Source organism: Mercenaria mercenaria, chromosome 6 (assembly GCF_021730395.1).
Source record: "Mercenaria mercenaria strain notata chromosome 6, MADL_Memer_1, whole genome shotgun sequence".
NCBI classification, from domain to species: domain Eukaryota; kingdom Metazoa; phylum Mollusca; class Bivalvia; order Venerida; family Veneridae; genus Mercenaria; species Mercenaria mercenaria.
The window spans coordinates 83,036,803-83,048,314 of record NC_069366.1 but is presented as its reverse complement, the minus strand read 5'-3'; the positions used below and the strand labels follow the sequence as shown (position 1 = coordinate 83,048,314).

General features: G+C 35.7%; 1 protein-coding gene across 2 annotated transcripts in view; it reads right to left on the bottom strand.

The window, feature by feature from the left end:
* Window positions 1-2,885: 2,885 nt before the first annotated feature.
* Window positions 2,886-11,512, bottom strand: part of LOC123548381 (A disintegrin and metalloproteinase with thrombospondin motifs 18-like) — a 156,186-nt gene continuing 147,559 nt past the window's right edge. For both annotated transcript variants that reach the window (XM_045335586.2, XM_045335587.2), the window contains 2 exons: window positions 9,549-9,696; window positions 2,886-8,928 (listed from right to left, as the gene is read on the bottom strand). In XM_045335586.2, coding sequence (XP_045191521.2) covers window positions 8,813-8,928; window positions 9,549-9,696 — 264 coding nt within the window. In that variant the 3' untranslated portion in view covers window positions 2,886-8,812. The remainder of the gene's footprint in view (window positions 8,929-9,548; window positions 9,697-11,512) is intronic.

The following is an 11,512-nucleotide window of genomic DNA, read 5'->3' as shown; positions in this document are numbered from 1 at the left end:
TCTAGAGGCCATATTTTCAATGGATCTTCATGAAAGTTGGTCAGAATGTTCACCTTGATGATATCTAGGTCAAGTTCGAAAGTGGGTCACGTGCCATCAAAAACTAGGTCAGAAGGTCAAATAATAGAAACCTCTCTAGAGGTCACATTTTTCATGGGATCTGTATGAATGTTGGTTGAATGTCCATCTTGATGATATCTAGGTCAAAATCGAAACTGGGTCAACTGCGGTCAAAAACTAGGTCAGTAGGTCTAAAAACAGAAAAACCTTGTGACCTCTCTAGAGGCCATTCTTTTCAATGGATCTTCATGAAATTTAGTCAGAATGTTCACCTTGATGATATCTACGTCAAGTTTGAAAGTGGGTCACGTGCCATCAAAAACTAGGTCAGTAGGTCAAATAATAGAAAAACCTTGTGACCTCTCTAGAGGTCACATTTTTCATGGGATCTGTATGAATGTTGGTCTGAATGTCCATCTTGATGATATCTAGGTCAAGTTCAAAACTGGGTCAGTAGGTCTGAAAATAGAAAAACCTTGTGACCTCTCTAGAGGCCATTCTTTTCAATGGATCTTCATGAAATTTAGTCAGAATATTCAACTTGATTATATCTAGGTCAAGTTTGAAACTGGGTCACCTGCCATCAAAAACTAGGTCAGTAGGTCAAATAATAAAAAAAACCTTGTGACCTCTCTAGAGGCCATATTTTTTATGGGATCTGTATGAAAGTTGGTCTGAATGTTCATCTTGATGACATCTAGGTCAAGTTCGAAACTGGGTCATGTGCGTTTCAAAACTAGGTCAGTAGGTCTAAAAATGGAAAAACCTTGTGACCTCTCTAGAGGCCATATTTTTCAATGGATCTTCATGAAAATTGGTCAGAATTTTTATCTTGATGATATCTAAGTTAAGTTCAAAACTGATTCATATGAGCTCAAAAACTAGGTCAGTATGTCAAATAATAGAAAAAACAACGTCATAGTTGAGAACTGGGTCACTTGGGGACAGGTGAGCTATTCAGGACCATCATGGTCCTCTTGTTGAAGTATTTTTTCCTATATAACTTGTATAAAAACTATGTGACTCTCGGGGCGGGGCCTCTTTTCACCCCAGGGGCATAATTTCAACAATCTTGTTAGAGAGCCACTAGGCAATGTTACATACTGAATATCAAAAGCATAGGCCTTGAACTTCCAGTCAAGAAGATTTTTAAAAGTTTTTTCCTATGAAAGTCTATGTAAAACTTGGGACCCCCAGGGCAGGGCCTCTTTTTACCCCAGAGGCATAATTTCAACAATCTTGGTAAAGAACCACTAGGCAATGCAACATGCCAAAAGTCAAAAGCCTAGGCCTTGTAGTTTCAGACGAGAAGATTTAAAAAAAAAAATCCTATAAAAGTCTATGTAAAACTTGGGAACCCCGGGATGGGGCCTCTTTTCACCCCAGGGGCATAATTTGAACAATCTTGGTAGAGAACCACAAGGCAATGCTACATACCAAACATCAAAGGCCTAAGTCTTTTGGTTTCAGACAAGAAGATCTTTTAAGCTTTTTCCTATTTAAGTCTATGTAAAACTTGGGACCCCCGGGACTGGGCCTCTTTTCACCCCAGGGGCATAATTTAAACAATATTTATAGAGGACCATTAGATGATGTCACATGCCAAATATTGCTCTATGCCTTATGGTTTTGGACAAGAAGATTTTCAAAGTTTTCCCTATATAAGTCTATGTAAACCATGTGACCCCCAGGGCAGGGCCATATTTGACCCTAGGGGAATAATTTGAACAATCTTGGTAGAGGACCACTAGATGATGCTACATACCAAATATAAAAGCCCTATGACCTGTGGTTTTGGACAAGAAGATTTTTAAAGTTTTTCCTTTCGGTTGCCATAGCAACCAGAGTTCTATATGGAATTCAATTCTTTGAAACTTTTTTAAAGAAGGCCATCCAAGGAACATCCCTGTGAAGTTTCATCAAAATTGGCCTGATGGTTTAGGAGGAGATGTTGTTTAAAGGAAAGTGTGGACGGATGCCGGATGGTGAACGATCACAATAGCTCAACCTGAGCCTTTGGCTCAGGTGAGCTAAAAAGTAGGCAAGACAGTTATTATACCACCACAAAATGAGGTTTTGTGGGTATATAGGAGTGAGCTTGTCAGTCGGTCGGTCCATTGTTTTTCATGGTTTGCGGACAATAACTCGTGAAAGGCTGGACAGATTTAAATACTTTTTGGTACACATGTGTAACATCAAGGTCAAGTTTGACTTCAAGGTCAAAGGATAAGGTCACAAGGACTCGGAACAGTTAAACGGTTTTCGGATGGTAACTTGAAATGCTGAAGCCTATGATCATGAAAGTCGATAGGAAGGTTGGTCAAGACCAGCAGTTGATCCCTATTGATTTTGAGGTCAGTACTTCAAAGGTCAAGATCCATATTGTAGGGGTATAATTCGTCACTCGTGCGAGGACTCAGTTTGTCTTGTATAGTGCTCTTCCACTCAATGTCGTCTATCTTTGCACACAGATTGAACACTAAAGAGATATGCACCATAAATGGATATCAAATAAAGGGGAATAATTCAAAAAGTAACCAATGAAGAGTTACAGCTCGATGGTACTGCACTTTCCCTTGATAATCTTTGTCATTGTGTATAGTTTGACCAAAATTCCCCAAATGGTCCAGTAAAGCAAGTACAGGGAGACAATTCAGAAAGTAAAAAGATAAGAGTCCTGGTTTCTTGTACATTGTCCTTTGCCTCAAGTCCTTTGTCATAGAAAAATGTTTTAACAAAATGCCTTTAATAGACCTCGATTTATGTACAGCCTCCTGTAAATGAGATATGCCAGAACATTTGATAAGTGAAAACAAAACAAACTGTTGGCAGGATTCATTTTTAATGACATCAAAAATAAACTTGATAATTTTCAAGAAAATACTATAAATAACAATGATATTCACAATTTATACATACTAAATGATTCATGAACAATGTAAAATCTGAATGTTAAAACATGGAACAATGAGGCACACAATGCTACAGGAACACAAAATGATAAATCAACTACAATTAAAATTGTCATTAAATTTATATACTTTTTCCATATTATTTAACGGTTTGTCATTGATCCAGGAAATATTAAAGATTTTTTTGGCTAGTAAATATTGTATGACATTTTTCTCCCAAAACTCCACCAGCCACTTGATTATGCGCTTTATTTGTTATACAGCAAAACCTGTGGTAAGACCACCTGTCTACAGAGATTACCAGTTTCTAAAGACCACATTTTCAGTTTAAAAATTGACAAACCTGTTAATAAAGGTCACCTTATAACTACATCTTTCTTGCCCGTAATAAGCTGGTTAAAGTATATGCCCATCTTGGCCTCTATCTTCATTACAAAGATTTGCTTAAACATACTTTCTCCCTGACAGAATTTCAAAATCTTAAATGTAAAACATTTGGTTTTCAGATATTGATATTTTAAAATTTCAATCAAAGTTCCTGAATATATTTAAAAAAAAAACAACATGTTTTAAAAGATTCCATCACTGAATTTTTTGGTAAGTAAGTATGATTTGTGACACTTCCATTTTAGTTATGCATGTGTACAAATAAGAGTTTTAACCTTTAGTCTGCTGGCAGCAAGTGATTTTGCCTTTGCTGATCATGGTCTGCACTGTTCGCTATTCAGTCAGTATATTTTCAGTGAACACCCCTTTGAATAATAAGTGGTACTGACTAAACTGAATGATGGACCAGTCCATTATAAAAATATAACAGGGTAAAAATTAAAGCAGGTGTATCAGTGTAACAGCAGTCTGCCTTTGTCTAGAAAGTGTTAATTGTGAGAACAATTAGTGTTTAACAAACCTTATTTACATGTTGTGTTTTGATTGTGAGTTTCTAAGTATGAAAACTCTTCATACTTGTCAAAATTTATTCACTACCACATACTGGAAAATCTTCAACAAATCTTTAATAATGTAAATATACAGTTAGTTTGATAACGGTTTATTGAACAATTAGGTGGTTAGTGAAACATTTGTTTTGCCTGCATACACATCAATATTACATTTTTTCTAACCTTAACATTCTCCAATAAAAACGCCATGAAACTGCTGTTGGTTTTTTCAAGGTGAGCAAGAAAGTAAACATCACCTGCTGTTGAAACAAGTCATCAAGTGGAAACTTTCCTATTTTTAGTAATAGTGACTCTAACCCCATAGGCTCTAATGCAATCCTAACCTTGGATTTGCTCCAAGCTACTTATAACCAAGATCCATTTCAGTATCTCAACTCTTGAACAGAAATGAAAAACGAGGTATATCCATCAAAAAGAAACATGATTGTGTTATCCCTATATAGAAGGTACATATTTATATTGATTTTTTCAGCATATGTGGTAGTGTGTTAGAGATACAGTGTGTTATTGCAAACAGTGATGTATCATTTTCAGAGAAAATGTGTTATTTGCACAGATGTATTACACAAACATGATAAAGTTTTTGTTTCTTGTAATATACTATACACCTTTATTAGCTTGTTAAATCAATAAACATGCATTATGTACATGTCTAAGTCCTTAAAGATACACTTTGTACATAAAAGTCTGAAGTGGTTGTAAATAATTTTCGTCAGACATGTGAAAATATTGTACAGAGTTATTTAACTTTGAAATTATTGTTATTATTCCCTTCTCCCTCTGGAATTCAAATCTTCGTTCAACAAAATAAACAAATATAAAATACACACTAAACAAAATACCTCCATATATTTACATATATTTGTAGATTTCTCAGTTAAGGACTTGAGGTAAAATCACCTGAAAGTCCCGCGTACTTCAAAATAAAATTCTTTCCGTCTCTGAACACTTCCATAAATGCATAAAAAAAAATTTTAATAAATGAAACACTAATTCATATTTTCAAGAATACTTAAAGTAAAAGAAAATGCACAATTTACAAAAATGTACATATGTTTTGCTTTGTCAAAACAGTAAAATAGGCACCATATTAAACGCCTTATTTTAAACTTAATAAACTTGATGAAAGAAACTAATAAATGCTTGCAAAAATGAGTTTCTCGCACTTAAAATGTGCTTTAACGTTGTGTAGATTTTTTTCCCCTTTTTATGTTTTATCCAGGTAATTGATCTTTAAATTGACAGCTCATAAACTGTAATAATTCCTTTGTATTTAAACTGACCTTCAAAATATATAAAGAACAGCAATATCACACCAAATACCCACAGTGAATATTCCACATATGACAGACCTGTGTTTAACAACAACAATTTCTTTGTAGAATAACTGTAACAACAACAACAACAACAACAAACTAAACAAATAGCCAAAAATGGCATCACACAACTGTTTATTCTTGCAAAAGAAAAAATGTTGAAAACAAAAATGCAACACTTACATTTAACCAGTAACAAACAAATCTAATATGCAGTCTCGGCTATATAAATGCTTAAGAAAGTGCCTTCATCTATGAACAAGATCTCATTTGATTAACACAAGATTTAGCGAGATTTTGCTCTATGTTATGGAAGTCTCAGACCTGTTTTATATCATATATCTTTGGCTAAATACAGTCAATTGTGGTAACAGTCAACTGCAGTAACACATTTTGAATATCTAAACATCAAATTCAATAAGTACTGTGATTTTAAAGCCAAATAAGCTAAAACTAGAATGTGTCTGTAGGACACAGGGTGTGCCCCCCACTGGTACATTTGTCACAAATAAGGGGCAATAATTCAAATGTTTGTAGTCTCAGTTTGAGGGTATAGCCTCAACAAACATTTTATGAAAAGGATTCATTATTCTAGGCCATATACTTTTTGAGCTATGTGCATCACAAACAAAGAATCCACTATTTTGGCTATTTCAAGGGCCATAACTCTGTAATAAGAGCTAAGATTCTTAAGAAGAATGCCAAGTGTGCAAGGTCACATTATGATAAAGACTCCAGCAAGGTTTTCTGAATTTACATCAAATACTTTTTGAGCTAGGCACATAATTAGGTGAAAAAGTGCATTTTTTTGCTATTTCAGGGGCCATAACTTTAAAAATAGGGGGTGGAGCCAGCCAAAAAATTAGAGGTGTGCAAGTTTATATCATGATTCAGACTTATGCAAGTTTTCAACCATTTATATTAAATATTTTTTGAGCTAGGTGCTTCACAAAGTGAAAATGTACATTTTTGACTATTTCAGGGGCAATAACTCTAAAAATAGGGGGCGGACCCAAATGAAAAATAGGAGGTGCACAAATTCATATCATGATTAAGACTCATGCAAGGTTTCATGAATTTATATCAAATACTTTTTGAGCTAGGTGCGTCACAAGGTGAAAATGTGCATTTTTGACTATTTCAGGGGCCATAACTCTGAAAATAGGGGGCGGAGCCAGACGAAAAATAGGAGGTGCCCAAGTTCATATCATGATTAAGACTCATGCAAGATTTCATGAATCTATATCAAATACTTTTTGAGCTAGGCATGTCACAAGGTGAAAATGTGCATTTTTGACTATTTCAGGGGCCATAACTCTGAAAATAGGGGGCGGAGCCAGATGAAAAATAGGAGGTGCACATTTTCATATCATGATTAAGACTCATGCAAGGTTTCATGAATCTATATCAAATACTTTTTGAGCTAGGCGTGTCACAAGGTAAAAATGTGCATTTTTGACTATTTCAGGGGCCATAACTCTGAAAATAGGGGGCGAAGCCAAATGAAAAATAGGAGGTGCGCAAGTTCATATCATGATTAAGACTCCTGCAAGGTTTCATGAATCTATATCAAATACTTTTTGAGCTAGGCGTGTCACAAGGTAAAAATGTGCATTTTTGACTATTTCAGGGGCCATAACTCTGAAAATAGGGGGCGGAGCCAGACGAAAAATAGGAGGTGCGCAAGTTCATATCATGATAAAGACTCATGCAAGGTTTCATCAATTTATATAAAATACTTTTCCAGCTAGGCGCATCACGAACTTCGGACGGACGGACGGACGTACGGACAAGACCAAATCTATATGCCCCCACCACTCATGGGGGGGGAGGGCACAATTAAATGCTTGTATTTTAGTATGCAGGTACGCAACAGAATAAAATTTATCTTGATCAAACTTTATATGATGTACATGCCAAAAACATGAGAAAGTATAAATAGCAATGGTAAATGCACAATTACAGTAAATAAGATTGAAATGAAATGGATGATAATAAATCAGATAATGTTTGAGACAGTTTTTTGACCTATATAACTTTAATTTACATGCATTATATTCTGCCTCCCACATTATTCAAAATGAAGTATTCTATTAAAGGTCCTAGTCTCTAGATACGTGTATTTTTTTTAATTAACCAAAGTACTTTTGTTTAGAAGATCCTGTACATAGGTTAAAAAAGATGGTGATTAAACTAAGTTTAGGAAGTATACCTTTAGAAAAAGAAAAAAAAAACAACTTTTATAGCCAAAAAAACAGCTCCCTACCTTTTTATTCCTTGATTAATAGAAAAAAACAATTTCACAACATAATCAGACCCAGAGGGGGTAGACTTGGTATATGCTTTTTGTTAAATCTGCCAGATATACCTGACCTTGTTGAAATCATCTCGGTAGAGATAAAAAAAAAAAATCCCAAGTTCAAAAAAAAATTGACACAAATTTAGAGATGAGTACTTTTAATAACAATCAGTGATAGGCAAATATTGCGCAAATGTAACCGTATTGCTGTACACAATTACTTCATTTAGTATTGTGTGTGGTATGAATAAATCGCATATAAACTACACGCACAATTTCAATATAAATCGTAGTCAAAACATAATTAACAACCGTAAAGACAACTTTATCAGTTTCTGAAAATGTTACATATAACAAATATTTATGATCTACACAGTAAAATGCACAAAACATGAAAAAAAATATGCACAAAACATAACAAAATGAGGTCAAAACACAGCAAATGGCTTTTATGAAGATGTGTTATTGAGACATACATGTATTGGTCCTTTTGTAAAAGACATGTGATGTCTTTCTTCCATATTCATCAAATTCTCTCTTCACTCTTTTCAACTTTTTATCGTAACTCTGAATCATAGAAGTTTTCATTCCAAGATGAACAGAAGTTTATCACTTTGTTGATATTACACATATTAAAATTTCGTTTTCTCTCCCCAACATCTTTAATCTGCATGTCAACCCTTTACACAACAACTTTACATATTTCATTCTTCAACAAATTTACACAGCATCTTAACATATTACACAATCCTTACACAGCAAAGCCATGTATTTTTGTAAAGTTTGAATTCTCAGAATTCTTTGGTCACAACCACATTGGGCAGCACTGTCCTATCCAGCAGGACTTGACAATCACAAAAGGTTATCACAAAATTTTGTCGTCTGCCGTCTTACACACCACTTTGATGCGCTCTCCATTTTGAGGAGGTAACAAAAATACCTGTTTATATGATCTGAAGTGTCATTTTGCACTAAATACCCCATATGAAGACTTCAATAAACACACATCAAAGTCACAACTACTTTTAAGCTGCCCTCACCACATGAGAGGTTTCCCTTTTTTAGCAACCAATTGCAACTGTTTGCAATAACAAAATTTGAATTTTGTACAGATGTTTACCATCAGCAACTGATGTGTTTGCAACAACAAATGTTGTTTCCTTTTTAGTTACAGAGATATTTTCACTGAACAACAGCTACTGATGTTTGCAATACAAAATTTGAATGTCAAAGAATTGTTTCTTTTCCTCATCCCCGTCTGGTACCTCATCCCCGTCTGGTACACGATTTACAACATTTTTCTTTGTATGATGGGTTATTGCACACCTTATGATAAGGCACTAAGTGACACCAAGAATATTCGTCTTTACACCATTTGCGACCTAAAAATTATACAAGAATGATTAAATGAGTAACAAGAAAGGGTGACACATCATGCAATACTTAACAGGTTTTAGTACAAGGACTAACATCTAGATACAAAAGGATCTACTCAGGTACCTTTGGAGGATGAAGAGAACAACTAACCAGTATTTCACGGTTTTAAATAAAACAAAATCAGTCGAAACCACCATCAAGATATAGCTATCTGGGGCCCAGGTAGCATATCTTTATTGGGCCAGTATTGGCATTTTATACAGCTCTCTCATTATATGTATTTGTAATTGCATTTACATGCACTCCTTATTTTGAATTAATGTACAGCTTAAATCTATTAAAATGAAAGCACCAATTGAATTCTTTGTGTAAATATCAGAAAAAGGTGTGGTGTCCATAGGAAGTACTCCTTCTATAATCAAAAATATGTGATGCTTACAAAATGTGTGTAAGCATTATTTTAGGTGGAAAGGTGACTCGCAAAGGTAAGAAGTATTTTTTTAACTTACATTTTGTGAGAAATTTGTTTAATTAATACCTACTGATAGGCAGTTATATTTAAATTCTACAAAATACATTATATAACTGCCAAAATGCAGAGCATAATAACAGTTTGAAAGCTTACCCTGTGGAGTGGGTAAGCACTCTCCATAGTTGCATGCCTGGGTGGATGATGGTTTTGTTGATTCACTGCAGAACGTTGATGGCTGTCCGCGATTGTTCACACATGACACTATTCGAGACTGAATACCAACACCACAGCTTTTGGAACACTGAAATATGTTGATAAATCCTTCATAACTCATTACCTAGATAATTGTAGCAGTTCTCCAGCAGCATCAAATGTGAGTACAAACACTTTAAAGCTGCTCAAGTATAGTTAGACTTAAGATATTTAATATTATCTTTGAATGGCCAATAACTGGCCCATAAAGCTGTCAATTTTTGCATATACGTATATAATGTACCATTCAATATCACATACTGGCCAGTACTTATGATTTGGTATAATTATATAAAGAAAACAAGAGCGCCGCCAAGCGGGGCAATATATGCCCGAAGGGTTACATCACAGGATGGGAGCAAAATTTAAAGAACATGACTGTTGAAGCCCAAAGGACAGGAACAACAAAAAGAAGAAATTCCAAAAAAAAAAATTTCTAAGTCCAAAAAAAAATTCTTACCAGGTAAAGTTAAGTCAAAGTACATCTAAAAATTGGATGTACCATCCATGTTGTACCACAGAAAAGTGGTCTCGGTTTTTCCCTACAGCCAATAATAAAAAAGTTTCAAAATAAGCTATATATAGTAACAACAAGAGCTGTCCCCATAGGATGACACATGCCCCCAATGGCACTTTGAATGAATAGTTATGGCCGACGTTAGAGTTTAGGACCTTTGACCTACGGAGCTGGGTCTTGCGCGCGACACGTTGTCTTACTGTGCCACACATTCATGCGTAGTTATTTTAAAATCCATGCATGAATGACAAAGATATGGACCGGACACGCCCATCAATGCACTATCATGAAATATGACCTTTAACGTCTAAGTGTGACCTTGACCTTTGAGCTACAGACCTGGGTCTTGCGCACGACACGTCGTCTTACTGTGCCACACATTTATGTGTAGTTACTTGAAAATCCATCCATGGATGACAAAGATATGGACCGGACACGCCCATCAATGCACTATCCTTTAACGTCTAAGTGTGACCTTGACCTTTGAGCTACGGACCTGGGTCTTGTGCGCGACACGTCGTCTTACTGTGGTTCACATTCATGCGAAGTTATTTGAAAATCCATGCATGGATGACAAAGATATGGACCGGATACGCCCATCAATGCACTATCCTTTAACGTCTAAGTGTGACCTTGACCTTTGAGCTACGGACCTGGGTCTTGCGTGCGACACGTCGTCTTACTGTGGTACACATTCATGCCAAGTTATTTGAAAATCCATCCATGGATGAAAAAGATATGGACCGGACACGCCCATCAATGCACTATCCTTTAACGTCTAAATGTGACCTTGACCTCTGAGCTATGGACCTGAGTCTTGCGCGCCACACGTCGTCTTACTGTGGTACACATTCATGCCATAATATTTGAAAATCCATCCATGGATGACAAAGGTATTAACCGGACACGAAAATTGCGGACAGACCGACAGACTGACAGACCGACAGACAGATGGTTCAAAAACTATATGCCTCCCTTCGGGGGCATAAAAAAGGGAAGTTATTAAAAAAAATTTATTGTAAGAGATCAAAAAATGATCTGCCAAATAAAAACAAGAGCACTGCAATGCATAACAATATATACAAAGCAAAGTCATATATGACCTTTGACCCCTAAGTGTGACCTTGACCTTGAAGCCAGTCATCCAAAACATGCGCTCTGCATGTCGCCTCAGTGTGGTGAACATCTGTGCCAAGTTTCTTTGAAATCCTTCAAGCAGTTCAAGAGTTACAGAGCAGACACAGCAAAGTCATATATGACCTTAAACTCCTAAGTGTGACCTTGACCTTGAAGTTAGTCATCCGAAACAAGCGCTCTGCACGTCGTCTCAGTGTGGTGAACATTTGTG